The sequence below is a fragment of the Haliotis cracherodii genome, unplaced genomic scaffold (genome assembly GCF_022045235.1).
Source record: "Haliotis cracherodii isolate W230 unplaced genomic scaffold, xgHalCrac1.p SCAF_34, whole genome shotgun sequence".
In the NCBI taxonomy this organism is placed as follows: Eukaryota; Metazoa; Mollusca; class Gastropoda; order Lepetellida; family Haliotidae; genus Haliotis; species Haliotis cracherodii.
The window spans coordinates 267,421-289,394 of NW_027266291.1; the positions used below are offsets into that span (position 1 = coordinate 267,421).

At 44.9% G+C, this 21,974-nt stretch overlaps 1 protein-coding gene and 1 pseudogene across 2 annotated transcripts in view; one reads left to right on the top strand and one right to left on the bottom strand.

The window, feature by feature from the left end:
• Window positions 1-21,974, bottom strand: part of LOC139477689 (general transcription factor IIH subunit 1-like) — a 36,502-nt gene that overhangs the window by 9,049 nt on the left and 5,479 nt on the right. For both annotated transcript variants that reach the window (XM_071260069.1, XM_071260068.1), the window contains exons 4-12: window positions 17,049-17,145; window positions 16,852-16,917; window positions 16,596-16,689; window positions 12,727-12,876; window positions 10,913-10,992; window positions 9,497-9,748; window positions 7,702-7,908; window positions 7,026-7,116; window positions 5,972-6,087 (exon numbers count right to left, since the gene is read on the bottom strand). In XM_071260069.1, the coding sequence (XP_071116170.1) occupies window positions 5,972-6,087; window positions 7,026-7,116; window positions 7,702-7,908; window positions 9,497-9,748; window positions 10,913-10,992; window positions 12,727-12,876; window positions 16,596-16,689; window positions 16,852-16,917; window positions 17,049-17,145 (1,153 nt within the window). The remainder of the gene's footprint in view (window positions 1-5,971; window positions 6,088-7,025; window positions 7,117-7,701; window positions 7,909-9,496; window positions 9,749-10,912; window positions 10,993-12,726; window positions 12,877-16,595; window positions 16,690-16,851; window positions 16,918-17,048; window positions 17,146-21,974) is intronic.
• LOC139477687 (uncharacterized) lies at window positions 872-2,832 on the top strand (annotated as a pseudogene).

Consider the following 21,974-nt stretch of genomic DNA (forward strand, 5'->3'; position numbering starts at 1 on the left):
GATCCATGATAAACCCTCAAGGACCGATGAATCCCCTACAAGTGATGATCGCAACATCTACGACCATTCTTGTCTTTAGGAAACAAGAGTTGATGCAAAAAGGAAAAACCCGAATAGGTGACAGAAATATACTGAACCACAAAAGAAACATCACCATGGACAGATAGATGAGAAACCTTATTTGTCCGAACACTGTAAACATACTTTGAGACATTTTAAAAAGATGAAACTTGGCAAAACTGATGATCAAGGTTGAAATTAAAGTGTCAAATGTTCTTAAGGCCAGACACGGCACCTAAAATTGACATAATTGCTTCACTATGTCAAAATCGAGATTTTGATTTTTTTCGCACATATAATACATGTACTTTGTGATGCAACATGTTTTTTACGATATTGTGTACATTTAATGAATAAAAAACGTTATTAAAATCATAATGTGTGGTATTGTTTTTAAATATGATCGTAATCAACGTGGAAAAACCTCAACTTTCACTCATGACAACGCCCCCGCAGCTGTAACGAACCCCTTCATGTTATACATCGATAGAAAGCTGATCGTTTCCGCCATCTTTCTGTGCAAAAACATTCTAAAAATAGATATTCCACGTGAGGCTATCGTCACTTTTCCCGCGAGTGATTTTGTACGTAAACTACCATTTAAGGAGAAATATCCCATAATGCAACATTCGGGAATATTCGTTCGATCCAAATAAAGTAAAACGTATCCCACAATGCACCATTCGGCTTAGCAACAAAACTTCGGCCTTTTCCGGTAGGTATACAAAATGGCGGCTGCTCAGCGAAAAGTTTGACAGGTAAACATCGTTTTTGATATTTTCTTGACTGAAAATTGTTGTATTTTTTGAAAATGAGGGGAAAACACAGGTCACAACACGCCTATGGTAAGAATAAGAGGCGAAGGGCTAGTCAGTTGAAGGAGGCACGTTCGAAATGCGGTGTTAGAGTTACGACCCGTGTTGACAGCGCGATCGACCCTGTGTCAAATTCTGACAGCTCTGACGTTTTGGATGCATCGGAATCATCCGGGGAGCACGCCGTTGAGGAAAAAATCCCCGTTGGTGACAATGAAGGTGAGAATTCTTTTTCATTGAATACAACTTCAAGCAGCGACTTAAAACTATCACAATTTAAAGCTGCTGAAAATATAAAATCTCCCGTGCTTGACAGTGAACCCAAACCTCAGTGGATGTTAATTGACATGAGACAAATGAATTTATTTTTTCAGGAGATTGAATGCCCATCATGTCACGAACAGGGGTCTTTGTTGTTTGAAAAGAGTGACAATTTTGATAGATTTGGATTTGCTGTAAATATTATGTTGACATGTCAAACCTGTCAGATGTGTATTGCCAAAAATTACACTTCACAAAGGTCAGGTAATCAATCTGGTACCAATCCCTTTCAGGTCAATGACATTTTTATGCTCTTTCTGTCAGAGGTAGGACTTGGACATGCCGCTATGAAAAAGTTTTGTCTGGTTTTTGGAATGGAAGGTCTCCATCCAAAGACATTTCAACACAAACAAAACATTCTTTCACAGGTTGTTGTTGAAAATACTGAGGAAGTTTTGACTCAGAGTGTTGAAATTATGAAACATGCATATGGTGAGCAACAGACAGTTTCAAATGATGTACCTATAGACATAACTGTCAGTTATGACGGATCATGGCAGAAGAGAGGCCACACTTCAAATTATGGTGTTGGGGCGGTTATAGATGTTTTGACAGGTCTAGTGATTGACTATGAAGTCCTGTCAAAATACTGCCATGCATGTACCCTTCATATCAACAGTCTAGGACAGGACATCACAGAGTTCAGACAGTGGTATGAAGGACATGCTGGTAGGTGTTGCCAAAATTACGAAGGTAGTTCCAATGCCATGGAAGTTGAAGCCGCTAAGAGGCTATGGTCCCGTTCTTTGGAAAAGTATAATATACGTTACACATGTATACTTTCAGATGGTGACAGCAAAACCCACAAGGCAATCAACGACCTTCAACCCTATGGACCAGACATCAGTATTGACAAGGAAGACTGTATTAACCATGCTCATAAAAGGATGGGCACTGCTCTTCTTAATTTGTCAAAAGAGTTGAGATTGGGTGGTAGGGGCAAAGGAAAGCTGACTAAAGACAAAGCTCTAAAATTTCAGTATTATTACCGCTTTGCCATCACTAACAATGTTGGTAACATCGATGGTACAAGGAATGCAATCTGGGCAAGTTTGTTTCATTGCATGTCAACAGATGATTCTCCCCATCACACTAGATGTCCCACTGGTCCCTCAAGTTGGTGTTTTTATAATAGAGCACTGGCTAATGATCTTGAGCCTCCTGCTCACGCAGACAACATCAGACATTTTCTCGATGCAGAAATTGCAGAAAAGATGGTACCTGTGTATCAAAGAATGTCTGATGAAAACCTCCTTAAGAGGATGGTGAAAGGAAAGACACAGAATGCAAATGAATGCTTGCATTCCGTGATCTGGTCCCGTTGTCCGAAGACCGTCTTTGTGGGTGCAAGGCGGTTGCATCGGGCAGTGGCGTCTGCAATAGCTTCGTTCAATGAGGGTACATGTCACATTACTCAGGTAATGAACAAGCTTGCAATAGAAGCTAATGAAATAACAGCAGCTTCTATTGAAAGACTTGTAATGTGAGAACCCTCAAAGCAAGGAAGCAAAGCCAGGAGACATCTAAGATAGAACGAAGTGCAAAGTAGGAGGCTAAAAAAAGGGACCGAGTTCATGTTGAGGCAGCTGAAGGCTTGTTGTATGGTGCTGGGGAGTTTTAAGTCCTGTTATTTCTTTGTACATGCATTGTTTTAAGTATCTTGAATACATCCCATCAGTAAACTAAGATTTTGTAAGTGTTTAATAGGTGCTGAAGGAAGAAAACCATATACAAACTTATTTCCTCATTTTCTCCATTAACGTCATTTTGGATCTTAGTGAACATAGATCTCAACCGTCATTGGCCCGATTTGGATGAAATTTGGTGTACATATAGGCAGAGGATTACTTTACGCAATAACAGAGAGACTTTTTGAAATTTGTTGGCCATTTTGATTTTAAAAAATAAATTATGGGTAAAAATCAACCTACAAAATGGGAAATTTTGAAAAATTATTTTAAAAATATATGCCAGTCTTTTTTTAATTTTTCTTTCTGTCATTGCACCCAACACCATACAAGCTTTGTTATACATTTGAAATTATATAAATATCTTTATTGGTCTTAGAGAAAAACTGAAACTAATTTCCATCTTTTTCAGGCTTGCGGCGGCCATCTTGGATGTTTCCATGGCAACCGGTGGCAACATCACCTGGAAAAGACTCTATTTCAATTGTTAATATGTATACCTCAAAGTTGTAACCAATTAAAACTAACAAATATTTGTGAAGCATTTTGTCAATTGTAAGGTGCAGTGTCTGGCCTTTAAGTGAAACACAACACTAGTCTCTGAGAAAATGGCATCACAAGTCAGTATCTCGTGTGTCCGCCATGTGCATTGATGACTACCGTGCAACGTCGATACATGGAATGGATGAGGCAGTTGATGAAGGCCATAGGCACTAGAGCCCACACTCTGAGGCCCACAGCCTTGGTCGGACGTCATTCAGCCATCTTTGAATCTCGTCCCACAGGTGCTCAATGGGATTTAAATTGGGACTGAGGGCAGGCCACTGCATGGTTCTGATGCCATTCTGCTGGAGGAAGTCTCTTGCTGCTCTCGCAGTGTGGGCATGGGCGTTATCATGCTGAAACTCGTGGTTGTGGCGACGTACCAAATGAGGTTTGGCGTGTGGTCTCAAGACTTGATCAATGTACCGAGCTGCTGTGACACCATTGCCTCTCCCTGGATGGATGTTCTAGAAGACCACAGAATCATGGAGGTAGTGGTTGGCAACAGCCTTCCATGATTGACTGGAAGGAGCAGTTACTGTGAAGAGCCATGGAAGATGCGACCGCCTTGATTTCGTGTGGGTTGTTAGACTGGGGAGGGGAGGTGTCCAATCCGGAGGCTGACTGCCTGGAGCCACAGGGAAATAGTATTCCGGCTGACCTCCGACTGTGATGAAGGGGAGACCGACAGGAAAAAGGCGTTTCCTAGACTCCTTTAGTTTGTCGTAGGAAAACCTTCAGTGTTCTAACAGGGTATAATATATATAATAAAAGCTCCTGCTCGCTTATCATCGGCACCCACAATGGACGAGGGGGAGGATGGCGAATGATCTACCAGCCTGTCCTGGGGGGGGAGGGGGGTTGTGATGAAGTCCCGGCACAGCCTAAGATGAACCTGCAAGATGAATGAGCTCCTCATTTGAACAGGACACGGGAGACGTCAAGGGCGTGGAGCTCACTGACCCGAGTGGCAGTGGCCAAGGCCAGTAGAAACACCATCTTCTTCGTTAGGTCGTAGAAGGAATAGAAGTGGAGTGGTTCGAAGGGAGCTGTCAGAAGAACCTTTAAGATCCCATTCAGATCCCATGCGGTCAGTCTGAACTTGACTTTCTAGTCATCTAGATGGAACAAGCGCAGTAAGCCCTAGAGTTCGGGAATTTTCTTCATTCTCCGGTTGTCCAGGATGGCAAGAACTGAGTTGATGGCGACCAGGTTTTGGAGATGGTAGAGCCTTTCAACCGAAGTGTGCTGCGCAAATACAGAAAGAACTCAGCCAGCAAATGCGGTGTCGCTGTCATCGGATCCTGGTGTTTCTCTGAGCAGAATGCCTGAAACGAGCACCATTTATCATCATTGACGCTCTAGTCAAATAGCCCTTGGCTCCTAGGGCTTTCTACAGATGTGCCAGGCGTGCAGGGTTTGGGTGTTGCTACCTACTGAGTGGGTGGAGCAGAAGGTTGGGCAACGCTGAAAGTTCCAGGGGGTTGTCTCTGGTGATGTTTCAGAGGTCGACAAGCCAAGGTGCAACCAAAATCAGTGTCAGGTGCCAAGTGGCGTGGATCTTTTGAAGAACCCTGGGAAGGAGAACCAGAGGTGGGAAAAGCATACACATGTAATCCTTCCTTGGGAACACTGAAGGTATCAACTGCAACAGAGGCCGGACTGGCACCGGTGAAATGTAAGTTGATAGCTGGCAGTACTGAGATGTGGCTAACAGATCGATGTTTGGGGTGCAAATTGTTTGGCAAAGTCTGGCGAAGACCTCTGGTTAGAGCTTCCATTCAGTGGCAGCCACCTTGTCTGCCCTGGACAGAGCCTGTGCCAGAACATGCTCTCAACCTGGTGAGTGCTATACGAGAAATTACTCGCCTAGGCTGACCACCATGTCGAAAAAGTGGAAGGTCTGGTTTAGCAGGGATGGAGAGTGGAGAGTACCCTGTTCCCTGTTCCCTCAAACACCACGCCATGGTGATGTTGTCCATGGATATGATCAACAGTGCAAGACCTAGCATGCTGTGTCAGCAAGTGACAGCCAGGATAAGCACAGATAAGCTACAAAGTAAAGAAACAATAAGCTTTAATATCCACAAGGGATACAAAGTAATTCCGTCCGTGGAGGTGACAAAGCAGTTATGTGTTTTGATGTGAGGTCATGACTGTGCAATGGTGCTGCCTCTACTGGTTGGAACAACTTTTTCTCACACAGTTCATCTCTTTGTCAAAAGACAGCAGTAAATGCATTCAGGAGTAGTGCAGGATAAGTTATACAGATATATCTCAGGCTGTGAGATGAGTGCTCAGGTTGCAGTACAATAGCTAGGTTGCAGAGCATTAACATTTAGTGAAACCCATTAGCAAACTGGCAGAGGAATGTGTTGACAAAGAAAAGTACCCGGGCAAACCTTGCAATGAGCGCACGATCCTTGCACATTGCTATGCACACAAAACTAATACCCCAAAGGTGAACACAGAAATAAGAATCCAGTTTTAAACTTAATCGACAAGAAGTCCTAAATGGTCGCAGTAGAAGCCTGTCTGACTCACCTTCTCCTCGATGAACTTTGACGATGGTGGGAAACATGTCCAGAAGTGTCGCAGGAGTTCACAGAGAGCGTTGTATTGCTGTTTGATTTCCTCCTGGACATCACGGGGAATCATCTCTGCAACAAAGTGTATCACAGTGTTACCATGGAAACACAGTACCAGGGATCGTCTCTACAACATCTCTTGATTTCAATGTTTTGTTGTTGAATACCATGTATACCATTGCCATACAAATCTCAGTCCAGAATATGTGTTTGTTGTGTGAAGACAACAGAGACATGGTGTATGTTTGACAGCTGCACTGTTACACCTCATCGGAGGATCAATGACAGGTGATCAGTCACCAACAACCACATTGTCATCCTACAGACAAGTCATTCAATCCTATCATGACTTGTCATAAGCAAAAGGTCTATTCACTTGGTAACCAGTATGTTTACAGACTACTACTCTCTGTAATTCCATCAGGTTCCAAGATACTTGATCATGTGAATTAGATTGAAAACACTTCAGCAAAGTCAAAACAATGAAAATATCAACAATACATTGTCATTCATCATGTTCGTCTGGAAGTATCTCGGTTAAACAGATGTTGCAACTTTATTCCATGAACACAGAATCAGTTGTGTTACTATGTTATGCAAGATCCGCCTTACCTGCCTTAGGTAGACTGATACTTCACAACCAGGGAAATGTGTACATATGGTGTAACTGCTGCTGACTGGTGTGCTGCTACAGAGCGAGTGCTACTACTCCGGGGAAATGTGTACATACGGTGTAACTGCTGCTGACTGGTGCCCTGCTACAGAGAGAGTGCCACTACTCCAGGGAAATGTGTACATACGGTGTAACTGCTGCTGACTGGTGCCCTGCTACAGAGCGAGTGCCACTACTCCGGGGAAATGTGTACATACGGTGTAACTGCTGCTGACTGGTGCCCTGCTACAGAGAGAGTGCTACTACTCCAGGGAAATGTGTACATACGGTGTAACTGCTGCTGACTGGTGCCCTGCTACAGAGCGAGTGCTACTACTCCAGGGAAATGTGTACATACGGTGTAACTGCTGCTGACTGGTGCCCTGCATGAGAGTGCCCCCTGGTGAGAGTTCACTGAGTATGCTCATCGCCTGGCCCCCGGGGAGTACCTGCAGTACACAAAGTGGAGATGTAACATCAGCTAGCTGTCGGTCTTTACTTGTTGTTTAACATCGCAGTTAGGAATATTCCAGTTGTAGGACGGCAGCCTGTACCTATCAAGCTTTGACTGACATTATGAACACAGATCCACTCTATCAGGTGTCAATGCACGCTCAACCAGGTAAGCGATGTCTGCCAGTCTGCAGGTCTACAGGACTAGTTTGCCTGCAGTGTAGGTACTGGCAGTGACACCATGGTAGTGGGTGGGATGGATAATACACATCACACAGACAAGAAAGCCACACTGACATTCTTCAAATGATCCAACAGCTAGTTACAAGACCTTTCATCAAGGTTGAAGACAAAGTCTGGTATCTATCCCATTTCATCGCACGTTATATTATTGAATAGGAATAAATAGGAGTCATATATAAGAAATAAACACTGAAGGGCTGCACCACAACCATGACAACACTCCACAAGTTAGATATGACAGTGAAATGCTGAAGGAAAGCCTGCTGGTGGGTGACTCCAAGAGTAGATGAGATGGGCCAACGAGAGCGACCGACTACTGGCCCTGGCGAAATCATCACCTGAGTGAGCTGGGGGTTCCAGTGCTGGATCTCCTCCCCAACAGCATGTAGCGCCTGCATCACATTCTCACTGGTGGTGTACTTAGCAGCCATGACAGGAGTGGGGCCGTGCAGGTAGCGCTCCATTTTCCCCAGTCTCAGGTTCACATGGTTTGTTATCAAGTCATTCTGCAGGTCCGAGTACTCAAGCTTCTCCTGGAGTTTCCGCTGCAAAAAGGAAGAGATGTTAGATGGTGTTGCCGGGTGATGGTGTGACTGACTGATGGTGTTGCCGGGTGGTGGTGTGACTGACAAATGGTGTTGCCGGGTGATGGTGTGACTGACTGATGGTGTTGCCGGGTGATGGTGTGACTGACAAATGGTGTTGCCGGGTGATGGTGTGACGAAAAGACAGTGTTGCCTGGTGATGGTGTGACTGACAAATGGTATTGCCAGGGGATGGTGTGACGGAAAGACGGTGTTACCGGGTGATGGGGTGACTGACAGATGGTGTTGCCGGGTGATGGTGTGACGAAAAGACGGTGTTGCCGGGTGATGGTGTGACTGAAAAATGGTGTTGCCGGGTGATGGTGTGACTGACAAATGGTGTTGCCGGGTGATGGTGTGACTGACTGATGGTGTTGCCGGGTGATGGTGTGAAGAAAAGACAGTGTTGCCGGGTGATGGTGTGAGTGACAGATGGTGTGACTGACAAATGGTGTTGCTGGGTGATAGGGTGACTGACAAATGGTGTTGCCAGGTGATGGTGTGACTGACAGATGGTGTTGCCGGGTGATTGGGTGACTGACGGATGGTGTTACCTGGTGATGGGGTGACTGACAAATGGTGCTGCTGGGTGATTGGGTGACTGACAGATGGTGTTGCCGGGTCATGGTGTGAGTGACAGATGGTGTTACCGGGTGATGGGGTGACTGACAGATGGTGTTGCCGGGTGATGGGGTGACTGACAGATGGTGTTGCCAGGTGATGGTGTGACTGACAAATGGTGTGACTGACAGATAGTGTTGCTGGGTGATGGGGTGACTGACAGATAGTGTTGCTGGGTGATTGGGTGACTGACGGATGGTGTTACCGGGTGATGGGGTGACTGACAAATGGTGCTGCTGGGTGATTGGGTGACTGACTGATGGTGTTGCCGGGTGATGGTGTGAGTGACAGATGGTGTGACCGGGTGATGGGGTGACTGACAGATGGTGTTGCCGGGTGATGGGGTGACTGACAGATGGTGTTGCCGGGTGATGGTGTGACTGACAAATGGTGTGACTGACAGATAGTGTTGCTGGGTGATGGGGTGACTGACAGATAGTGTTGCCGGGTGATGGTGTGACTGACAAATGGTGTGACTGACAGATGGTGCTGCTGGGTGATGGGGTGACTGACAGATGGTGTTGCCGGGTGATGGTGTGTCTGACAAATGGTGTGACTGACAGATGGTTCTGCTGGGTGATGGGGTGACTGACAGATAGTGTTGCCGGGTGATGGTGTGACTGACAGATGGTGTTGCCGGGTGATGGTGTGACTGACAAATGGTGCTGCCGGGTGATGGTGTTGCCAGGTGATGGGGTGACTGACAGATGGTGCTGCCGGGTGATGGTGTGACTGATAGATGGTGGGCTATACACATTGTACACACAACCTCAGAGGGACCAGGCAGCCACAAGGCTATTCAACTACCACAAAAACTATTATGACAATGTATACATTTACATTATGACTTTGAACACATGATATCCAAATCACACAGTAAATAGTGCAATAGTCACTAGTAAACTACATTTCAAGTAATATTCCATACCTTCTTATTGACAGGTTCTCCTGAAGAATCTTTACTGGTAGAAGGTGTGGCTGCCTCTGGACCTGCAGAGCCTCCGTTCTGAACACTGCATTCCCCATTACTGGTCTTTGTGGAATCGTCCAGGGAGATGCTGCTGGTACTGACTTCACATGCCCGTAAAACCATCGTGGAGTGATGGTTGAAGCGTCGGATCATGGACAAGTTGGTGACATTATTGCTCTTTCGACTATCCTCAATCATTCCTCGATAACCCTTTTCAATTAAAAGCCCAAACAATGTCAATATAAATCTTAAACATACACAGGCCTCATTTAAAAACGTGAACACAGCATGATGACTGCTAGTGAATGTTAAAGAAATGGGCCCTGGAAACTGAGGAAGCTTGAACAGTGACTTGTATCACATGATAAGAAGTTCAGCAGTTCCTTTCCATAAAGACTTAAAACACAGAAAACCTTTGTCAACATTAGCCTATGGAAGAAGTCCAGGGGACCTTTGATTATGACAAGATATCTGTGTTTTGAGAAAAACAAAGAGTTGATATCAGGCCATCATCCATGCTTATGAAGATGGTACAGAGCTGGATTCTCAAGAAAGATACATCAATGGGCTTAAACTAATTAGATTTTAGTACAGGAAACAGTGAGTGAGTATGGTCATTATGCCACTTTCAGCCCAATATTCGCCCATTAGCACCACGGAGGACAGCAGAATGGCTTCAAACATTGCACCAAAGAAGGGAATATCCCGGGTCATGCATAACCACTAAACTACCCCACCACCCCTTTGACCACTAAACTGCCCCACCACCCCCACCACCCCTTTCACCACTAAACGACCCCACCACCCCTTTGACCACTAAACTACCCCACCACCCCTTTCACCACTAAACTACCCCACCACCCCTTTGACCACTAAACTACCCCACCACCCCCACCACCCCTTTGACCACTAAACGACCCCACCACCCCTTTGACCACTAAACTACCCCACCACCCCCACCACCCCTTTGACCACTAAACTACCCCACCACCCCTTTGAGTGAGTTGGGTTTAACACCGCTTTTAACAGTATTCCAGTAATATTGTGGTGTGTCAGCTTAAAAAGTTTACCACTTTGGTGAAACCCATGAGCATGGGTATGGTGCTGACAAACCTAGAAACATAATCAGGGCGAAACCAAGATTCGAACCCACAATCACAGGTTTCTGGCATGCCTAAGGGACGTAACTCTGAACGGTGAGTTGTGGTGCCCTCCCACCACCCCTTTGAACACTCACGGAAGATGTTGCTGCATCCTTAATACAACAGAAGTTCCCATAATTCCATAAGCAACATCTGAGCAATATTAATTATGTGAGTTATCTGACAGCTGGCGATGTAGCCTGATCACTGCGGCTGACAGTTGCATACCTACCTCCTCTATGGCCGTGTCTCTGATCCGGGACAGATCAATGAGTGGGTCCGATACATTGCGGCTAATCTCCTCCTTCATGTCTGAAACATCAGGTGGTTTAGCTTTACTTTGTGACAGAAGTAAAACTGGTACTGGAGGCTCTTTCTTAATTGCCATCAAGAACATTAACACATAGCGCATTGGTCACTGAATGTTACGTGTTGTAAAATGTTCAGTCACAAAGTTAGACAATGTGGCGGTTATCATGGTTACGAGGGGTTTAATTGCTCACACATCATTTGTCTGCATAATGTGGTCTGCATGAAGCTAGAGGACAGTTATGTATCAGTGTAATGTTCTTCTCACACAGAAAATCATGTCCTGGTAACAAACATCCATAAATAACATCACCCTGAGTGAGTGAGTGAGTGAGTGAGTGAGTGAGTGAGTGAGTGAGTGAGTGAGTGAGTGAGTGAGTGAGTGAGTGAGTGAGTGAGTGAGTGAGTGAGTGGGTTTGTGGGGGAGTGAGTGATAGAGTGAGTGGGGTTTAATTTAATGCCTGTTTTAACAGTATTCCACTAAAATCACACATGCCAACTTGATGTGGGAGGAAAGCCCGAAGTGATGCAGGTTTCAGATGTTTCCCACTTTGGTGAAACCAATAAGCACGGGTATGGTGCTGACAAACCTAGAAACATTATTGTGGTGATCCGGGAATCGACCCACAATCACTGGTTTCTGACATGCCCAAGAGATGCAACTCTGCACAGTGAATTGCGCCACCTTAGACGACTGGGCTTAGACGACTTCTGCCACTTTTGCCTAAAACTTCGAACCTACAACCTCACATATCACGTTTAGTATTGTAACCCACTGTTTCCCTCTGAGCCACCAGGGCAGGTGATCAAAGGTTGTTCAATCTTACATTACTTCAGTTGTCTGCATGCTGCACATGGTCTTTCTCTCGCCCGCTGTCATCAAATCCATTTTATAACGCAACTACTGCCCCTTTGTTTTTCCCTCACTTGTTGATTTACATGTTCAAAAAAACACTTTTTTTTAGCTATACCTTCGACCATGACAAAATTATAGGCGTTAGTGTAGATATTGAGTGAAGCGGCATTGGTTGAGTCCAATGTTTTGTGGGGGTTTTTCAATCTGAGTTGTGAAAACAAAGTTTAGCTGTGTATATGCTGAAACATTGGTTATTCACACCAATTTGCTTGACTCACACATATATGTAAGGCACTGGAAGTGTGCAGCATCAATTGGGCATCTCTAAAGAAAACCAAGCAATCTCTGCAATGATTAGTTCTACCCATCTCTCCACGCCGCTCATTGTGACACAAACAATGTGACACCACAGTCGGATATAGCAAATTTTCAGCACTTTGCTGCCCCGAAAACTTGAAATACACTCTCTCAGTCAATTTCTATCATTTGCTCTTGCCAACATCTATTGCCAAACACACTTTGAGTGAGTGAGTGAGTTTCGTCTTACGCAATTTTTAGCAATATTCCAGCAGTGTCAGGGCAGGGGACACCAGAAATCGGCTTCACACATTGTACCCATGTTGAGATTCAAACCCAGGTCTTTGGCTTGACGAGCGAACGCCTTAACCTATAGGGAACCTTACTGGCCCTCAAACACAATTTGAATACACAGTACCCAAAACTATGCAGTTAGTAAGCCAAAGCTTCTGAGGTGATGCAGCCATAAAGTCAGCTATTTCAATTAGAGGTGTTAATTGTGATTTGAAATCTCCGATTGACCAACCAGAGACAAGTATTTTTCCAACTGATGGAGGAATGGTTAACTACAACTCCATGCTTACCTTCATCATCATTCTTGGCACATTCAGAGAACAGGTCCTTCGTGCCAGTGTGCGTACGATCTCGGTGGAAGTAGTGCGACTGGAAAAACCTGGTCCAGAATTCACTTTCAGTCATCCTGTGGGGCACATACTCAGCATGCTTCCTCTTCACTGGAACAAGAATACCTCACTACTCAGACAATCATTCAATTCACTTTTCCAGCTGATAGGAGAGTTCCCATGGAGGGACTCTAACCAAGTCTAGCATACCACTGAACAACCATAAAGATGATTTAATTATGCAATTTTTAGCAATATTGCATTCATATGGTGAGGGACGGCTTTACGGTGAGGTGAGGTGAGGCGAGTAGAGGTGGATAAGTAAATAGTAAGGATAAGTCCTACTTACAATATCGATTAAACAAAACAATGCACCGCCATTAAAAATCTAATTGAAATTCGGAGCAGCATGTCTTTGCATCATACTTTCTGTATCATAGGGAAACACTCTCAGGAGCTATAGTGACTTAGTCAAATGCTTTTCCTATTGCAATCTTCATTGGTCAGATCATATATATTCATCCAATCAATTGCATTGATTTGTGGTTATGCTTCGTCTGCCAATTTTGTTTATCTGACTTATTGACTTTTGCCATTGACTTATTACATTTCTTGGGTCCAAGTCATTGACCTAAACACAGGTTTATGTGTCAACATCACTGGTATCCTCTGATCTTGAGCTGACCAGTCCATGTTTTATCTCCTTAATGCCAAATGACAGGCAGGGTAACAACAAGTACAATCTTTTAACGACATTGGTATGAGACAACCAGGAATTCGAACCACTGACCTTCCACTCTCCGGGCAGATGCTCCTTCGTAGAGAGAGTGAGTGATGCAAAGCCAGCAGTACCACATTATATCACAGCCAATCAACTGATATACCTACGAAGTTAGTAAAATCTAAATATTTTATACATTTGGATACTTATCCTTCATTACTACATTTATGATTTTACTGCTGTTCTTGACTAGGAAGACTGAGCTGCAGAAAGGTCCTTGCTACAGTGGGTGAGTGAGTATGGTTTTACGCCACTTTTAGCAATATTCCAGCAATATGGGGGTCCTTGCTACAGTGGGTGAGTGAGTATGGTTTTACGCCACCTTTAGCAATATTCCAGCAATATGGGGGTCCTTGCTACAGTGGGTGAGTGAGTATGGTTTTACGCCACTTTTAGCAATATTCCAGCAATATCATGGCGGGGGACACCAGAAATGGGGGTCCTTGCTACAGTGGGTGAGTGAGTATGGTTTTACGCCACTTTTAGCAATATTCCAGCAACATGGGGGTCCTTGCTACAGTGGGTGAGAGTATGGTTTTACGCCACTTTTAGCAATATTCGAGCAATATCATGGCGGGGGACACCAGAAATGGGGGTCCTTGCTACAGTGGGTGAGTGAGTATGGTTTTACGCCACTTTAAGCAATATTCCAGCAACATGGGGGTCCTTGCTACAGTGGGTGAGTGAGTATGGTTTTACGCCACTTTTAGCAATATTCCAGCAATATGGGGGTCCTTGCTACAGTGGGTGAGTGAGTATGGTTTTACGCCACTTTAAGCAATATTCCGGCAACATGGGGGTCCTTGCTACAGTGGGTGAGTGAGTATGGTTTTACGCCACTTATAGCAATATTCCAGCAATATGGGGGTCCTTGCTACAGTGGGTGAGTGAGTATGGTTTTACGCCACTTTTAGCAATATTCCGGCAACATGGGGGTCCTTGCTACAGTGGGTGAGTGAGTATGGTTTTACGCCACTTTTAGCAATATTCCGGCAACATGGGGGTCCTTGCTACAGTGGGTGAGTGAGTATGGTTTTACGCCACTTTTAGCAATATTCCAGCAACATGGGGGTCCTTGCTACAGTGGGTGAGTGAGTATGGTTTTACGCCACTTTTAGCAATATTCCAGCAACATGGGGGTCCTTGCTACAGTGGGTGAGTGAGTATGGTTTTACGCCACTTTTAGCAATATTCCGGCAACATGGGGGTCCTTGCTACAGTGGGTGAGTGAGTATGGTTTTACGCCACTTTTAGCAATATTCCGGCAACCTGGGGGTCCTTGCTACAGTGGTTGAGTGAGTATGGTTTTACGCCACTTTTAGCAATATTCCGGCAACATGGGGTCCTTGCTACAGTGGGTGAGTGAGTATGGTTTTACGCCACTTTTAGCAATATTCCGGCAACATGGGGGTCCTTGCTACAGTGGGTGAGTGAGTATGGTTTTACGCCACTTTTAGCAATATTCCAGCAATATGGGGGTCCTTGCTACAGTGGGTGAGTGAGTATGGTTTTACGCCACTTTAAGCAATATTCCAGCAACATGGGGGTCCTTGCTACAGTGGGTGAGTGAGTATGGTTTTACGCCACTTTTAGCAATATTCCGGCAACATGGGGGTCCTTGCTACAGTGGGTGAGTTAGTATTTTTTACGCCACTTTTAGCAATATTCCGGCAACATGGGGTCCTTGCTACAGTGGGTGAGTGAGTATGGTTTTACGCCACTTTTAGCAATATTCCGGCAACATGGGGTCCTTGCTACAGTGGGTGAGTGAGTATGGTTTTACGCCACTTTTAGCAATATTCCGGCAACATGGGGGTCCTTGCTACAGTGGGTGAGTGAGTATGGTTTTACGCCACTTTTAGCAATATTCCAGCAATATGGGGGTCCTTGCTACAGTGGGTGAGTGAGTATGGTTTTACGCCACTTTAAGCAATATTCCAGCAACATGGGGGTCCTTGCTACAGTGGGTGAGTGAGTATGGTTTTACGCCACTTTTAGCAATATTCCGGCAACATGGGGGTCCTTGCTACAGTGGGTGAGTTAGTATTTTTTACGCCACTTTTAGCAATATTCCGGCAACATGGGGTCCTTGCTACAGTGGGTGAGTGAGTATGGTTTTACGCCACTTTTAGCAATATTCCGGCAACATGGGGGTCCTTGCTACAGAAGTTGTTGTACCAACCAGTTGAGTGGCATATGACCTCCCACACCTACTACGTGAGTGGAAGTGGTGACGTCAGGTATAACCACATTACTGATAGTATTGGACATCTGACACTACGCAGGGAGGTAGCAAAACGATGGGGAAGCACTTTAAACGCTGTAATGCAGGATAAGTTTCCAAATATAAAGCATGTTTAGATTTTACTAAATTTGTTATATTATCCTGTATTACTACCTTAATGCATTTTTATCAGACAGAACGGAGGGGGCAAACCTTCAGATGGAATTTCAGAATAGACCCTCCAACCAGTCTGGGTAACCTGACAGCATCCTGAACGGAAAACACCGGAAAACACAGACCTTCCTGTCCGATAGAGCCACACAAGGCACAGTAGGAGGTGTGAAATCCAGTCATGGAAAAAGGAAAAGTTCTAAATTCCAATTCAAGCAGCTGGAATAAACAGAATTATGAAACCTTCTAGTCTGGGGTATTTTCTACCAGGGAGGTTGCAGGATCAGTTCCGAGGTGTGAAAGACCGCCTGGGGTTTGCGCCACCACCAGGGAACGGAAACTATGAACACCTTGCACATCGTCAAGAGCGACGGCTTGAATCTCATGGGTTGTTTTTGGCTCTAGGTGGGTTGTAAGCAACAACAACTCCTGCAGCCAGGACCTCTCACAGCTCTGACAGCAGTAAAAGCATTGAGATAGTAATGCAGGATAAGATAAAACAAATTGCAGACAAAATACACGTCCTCGTACAGTATTTCAATAATTGAGCCAAGACAAGTTGCCAGTTGACAATTTACTACAAAGACATGACTGTTTCTTCCTTTCAAATATCCCACTCTCCATGAATTGCCTCATATTAAGAAGTCGACTCACCCATGGGATATGTCCTGAAGATAGACTCGATAATATCAGCATTGAGGTTGTACTTGAGACCATTGCAGCCGTCTGTTTGAGGCTTGATATCTGCCTGCATTTCATGAAACAACTTTCATCAGTAAAATGTTGTCAGGCTAGCTCAGGCTATGATGTTGACAGTCTTATTTGCCTATAATGAGCCAAACTGGTCTTTCTCAATTATAAAAAATTCATGACCAAGCATTAACAAGAAGACTGGTTTAAGCTAACTTACCAAGAACGCAGGAGAAATTCCAACAACTTGCTTAGTCTCTGGCTTGCTTGTATTGTTTGTAAATTTCTACAAATGAGAATAATAGAACGATAGAAATGGTAATCAGTGAAGTCAAACACTCACTCCCAACCAACAGGAAGGGAGGCACTAGGGTCCCCATCTCTACCCTCCATCAACAACTCCCTACACATACATACATGAGCACGTGATGCCCAGAACTCCTCGGCCGAGATCACCTGACTGACCACCAGGTCCTTGTACAGCTGAAACAACTCCGGATCATCCTGCAGCATTCTGGAAAACAACACTACCAAGTATAACACAGTATTCAGGGGAATAAGACAAATGCCACAGTTACAATCTAAATGGTCAAGATACAGAAGACAAAAAACAAAGTGTGATCTCGGTTGATGTCATTACTGTATTTTCTTGAGTAAAGTGTGCACCCAAGTATAATGTGCACCCCCGTCTAGCGGATTCAGTATTTTGGAAAAAAATATGTTCAAACATTATGCGCAGAAAGAAATTACACCGTACCCCTTCAGCTAATTCTGGTAAACAAATGGTCGATAAGAACCTAGGTCAGTACAAATTTGAAATTTGAGATAAAAAAATCCCCAGACCTAGTAAAATCCTAGACATTTTTTTACATTTGTATTCTTATCCTGCATTACTCCTTAATGCATATTACTGCTTGTTCTTGACAGAGAAAAGAGCTGTGTGAAGGTCTTTGCTTGAAGAAGTTGTTCCAACTAGCTGAGAGGGCAACCCTATCACGTAGCTCCCACGTGACCAAAGGAAGTGACATCACGGATCCTCACATTACTCTGGAGTTCAAAACATCAGAAGGCATCGTGGGGAGGTAGATCTGCAATGGGTGGGTCCCTTTAGACACAGTGATGCAGGATAAGTATACAAATATAAAAAATATCTAGGATTTTACTAGATTTGTAACTTATCCTGCATTACTCCTTAATGCATCTTTATCGGACGGAATCGGTGGAGGGCATACCTTCAGATGTGGGCTTTCATCTTTTATTTCCAGACTAGCGAGCCTTGGCTATGTGGTCGGCATCGGGTGACCACTCCATGTACGGGAACCTTCAATTCCCTCAGCCCGTCCTCGGCTGTGTGGTCAGCGTCAGGTCACCACTCCATGTATGGGAAAAACTCAGCCTTTCTTCGGCTCAATGGTTGGCCTTCCCTTACATTACATGGAAGGGAAGAGTCAGGTAGGTGTTGTGTCCTGGTACTATGCAGCCTGACAGTAACTGTCGGTTAGGTCGAGACTGTAGCACCGAGCAGTATGCAAGTGGGGCATGAATCTTCTAGTCCAGGGCTTACGCCAGGGGAGGTCGAAAGGCTCTGGACTTGGAGGCGTGGTCAGTGACGTGTAGTAGTGGTGACCTGTTGGGCCACTACTAAGGGACCATTGCACATCCTCTAATGCGACATCTCGCAGGTAGTGACTGGCAAAGACTGTGTTGGATCACCAGAAACACCCCTTCATGATGGCGTGTAGAGAGAGACATGGGAGACAACATGACTGGCGGGTTGTCTATAAGCGTCAGCTTGTACCCATGTCGGATGATGTTGGTGACATACGGGTCCCCCAGGATCTCCCAATTCTGCCAGAAGCAACTCAGTCTCCCACCTAGTTGGGTGTCGACAACTTGAGCAGCTGGTGGGGGGGGGAGATCCCAGTCGTGCCTGTCTGGCGATTCATTTGAGGTTCCTGTGAACGACATTACCTTCCTTGGGGTGGCCGTGGCGGGACTTTCCTTTCCCCTTGCCTCTGCCCCGAGAGGTTGAGGTGGAGCCCAGCCCCTGAGTCTGGAGGGTGTTGCGTCGTGGCGCAGACTGGGACGCCTTAGCTGTGACACCCTGGCTAGGGCCTTGAGAGCCGTCTCATCACGTGTGAAGGCTGAGACCCGGGAGTTTGTCTTGGATATCTGTCCATTAAAGAGGTCAGAGCCAGACCAAGGTTGACACTTAATACTCTGGGTCCCAGTTCAACAAGGCAAAGTACACAAGGCGTCTGGTGGTAGTGAGCTCGATCAGAGCAGCGCACATATGACAGCGCATCTCTTCCACTTGTTGTTGGAGGTAGGATACAACCGTTGTTAGGTGGTCAATCCAAAAGGGGTTATCCTCCAATAAGTCCTGCACTATGGCTCTGGAGGACGACGCCATCAGTGAGAGAGGTTTAAGCGCGTGGCGAGTCTCCACGTAGGCTAGTTTGTTGTCGGAAACTCGGACTGAGGTGGAGCGGTTTGATCCTGTCATGCGGTGCATGTCCTCATCTAAGGAGTGCGACTAGAAGAGAGTGGACTGGGAAGTCATCTCGTCTATAGCGTGGGGGCCTGAAGGACGGAGTCTGTGACAGTTTACTGAAGTCCTCGTCCAAAGCTAAGATCATGTCTCTGATCAGTTGGTCATTCGGGATCGAGGTGGGTTTCGCATGGATGGCTGTCTTGTTATCGACCTCTAGGCCGGGCGATGGAGCGATTGCCTCCAGTCAGTCTGCGACTTGGTCTAAACCCAGGTGGGACTCACCGTCCATGGGGGTGTCGTCGTAACAAGGGATGAAGGCAACCTCCGACTGATAGCCACTGGAGCGTCTGCTAACCGGGGAGCGGCTCCTTGATATATGACCCTGATGATAAGATCTGCTGTCACTCCGAAGTGAAGACATACTTGGGGAAGCCTAGTCCATGGAGTGACGAGAGGTAGATGATGTCTGTGTGGTCGGCTGCCGAGACGGAGGCAGAGGCGCGGGCATCTGTATAGGCACTGTAGGATATATAGGTGTCGTCTGAAAGAGCACATGAAGAGGAGGCGCTAGGAGAAGCGTCGACGGCTGTCTGGCCTGTAAGTACTGAATGTACTGAAGGAGAGAGGCATCTATCATGGGCGTCTGTGCCTTAGGCGGGAGACCGAGTGTCTGTCAAGAGGATAGTATAAGCGCCGTCTGGTAAGTGAGCACCACGCCAGGCCTCAAGGTGGCCTCTGCCATAAAGACAGACACTGTAGTTGTCGTCAGAGTGCTCTGGGTGGAGACCGCGACCATGGGGTCCAACATCAAGGTAGTAGTTGAAGTCGGGGGGGTAGTCATCCGAGATGGCCGATCTTGCGGGGGAATTCTCGGAGAGGTCTGACATCCTGTGCCGGTGTTTCCTAGCCTGCTGTGTTTTGAGTTTCTTTGAAACACGGGAGATACTGAGTAAATGCTGTGGGTGAAAGCAGTAAACAGTCTTTACATCCTTGACCCTGGAGGCAGTGAGATGTAAAATTGAGGCAGAGCGGGTGGGGATCCCACGCCGACATATTACGCCGGCACTTTGAGCAGGAGGACATGATATCTGCAATGAAGCAGTGTAAAATCACAATACGTCCCTGCCTGATTATGTATGCTATAATTTGTTTATCCCACTGTGTGGGTTTATGAAACAAATATTACGACAAACATAAGACAACATACAACAAAAACAAACAACACTTGCAAGGATACGCCAATCGTGGGGCACCAAGCAAAAGAATATAGAACGCAAGCCAGTTCATTAACTGCTGGCCACGCAAAATATTCAAGATGGCTACTTTGAGCAACAAGACACCTGGCATAATGTTTCTTTTGAGAACATGTCAGTAAGTATCTAATAACGTTATGCTACATGTTTATCAAACATAGAATGTACAAAATACAAACCGTAGGCACAACACAAAGACAAAAAACATTAACTCAAAGCGCAAACACGTGAGGGTTTGAATCAGTTTTTGCTACAGCAAAAACAAGTGACAAGAGTAATGTGAGGATCCGTGATGTCACTTCCTTTGGTCACGTGCGAGCTGCGAGATGGGTTGGCCTCTCAGCTGGTTGGAACAACTTCTTCCAGCAAAGACCTCTCACACAGCTCTTTTCTCTGTCAAGAACAAGCAAGTAATATGCATTAAGGAGTAAAGCAGGATAAGTAAATAAATAAATTATTTACCGCTCCCGCACATGTGATCGCGAGAACTACATGTTGACATAGAATCTTCAAACTTCAACATATATGACTTTTAATGAGTCAAAGTATGGCATTTATGATATATGTGTTCATTCTCTGTTAATTAAAGTTTGTTTCAAGGCGTCAAAGGCAGTAATCTGCCTGTGGTTGCTGTTAATAAGGTTGAGTTGTGTGATCTTCCGATCGCTTCACACAAGATTTTGCCGAAAAACAATATTAAAAGAAATTTTTTAAAAATCAATGGAATAAGTAACAAATATAATTCCAGATATACAATGAACACTTTTTATAACCAGCTAGATAATTACATTATTAATTTGTGTACTTCAGTATGGATTTGGTGACATGGTATTTCCGGTGTTACGTGCTCATGGTAATGTCTTTGCGTTGGGGAAAAAACCCATCAAAACTCATTATGGTGTGTATAATGCACACCCTCTTCTGCCCAGATGTGTTTTGGGGAAAACAAGAGTTTGCCACTGACGTGGCTATATCCCCAGCCCCTGTTGCAGAATTTATGACATAATTAAATCTAAACAAACCCTAACCTTCTTTAACCGGGGTGGAACTTGTCATGGAAATTGTAAAAAAAAGAAGAGTTTGGAACCTAAGTCCATCTTGTTGCCATGGAAACGTAAAAATAAAAATTTCTAAAATTTCTTAATAGCAAAAGTCACCAGTTCATCATGTACCTGACAAACCTGCAAAGTTTCATGAAAAAATATTGAACCGTTTATGAGTTATGTTCCGGAAACGAAACATGACAGACGGATGTAAGGACGGAGCCCGTTTGTATAAAAACAAATAGTTAAAAAAAATGAAAAGTGTTCAATATACTCAAGTAGATATGGTACATAAAAAAGTATAAGTGTAAAGTTTACATTCAGAGAAGTCAGAATATTGTTTACAAAAACGTCTATTGGTTATGACACGATAAAGGAAGCTTCTTTAAGTTAAAATCCTCAAAAACAAAATACCAATCATCCTCAAGACTGTGTGTTATGTATCGTGATTTCAGTGAAAACACACATATATTGTTCACAACATAACATCACAGAAAGTGATATACCCATCTATTGTTCACAACATAACCGTGACAACAGTAGATATATCCAT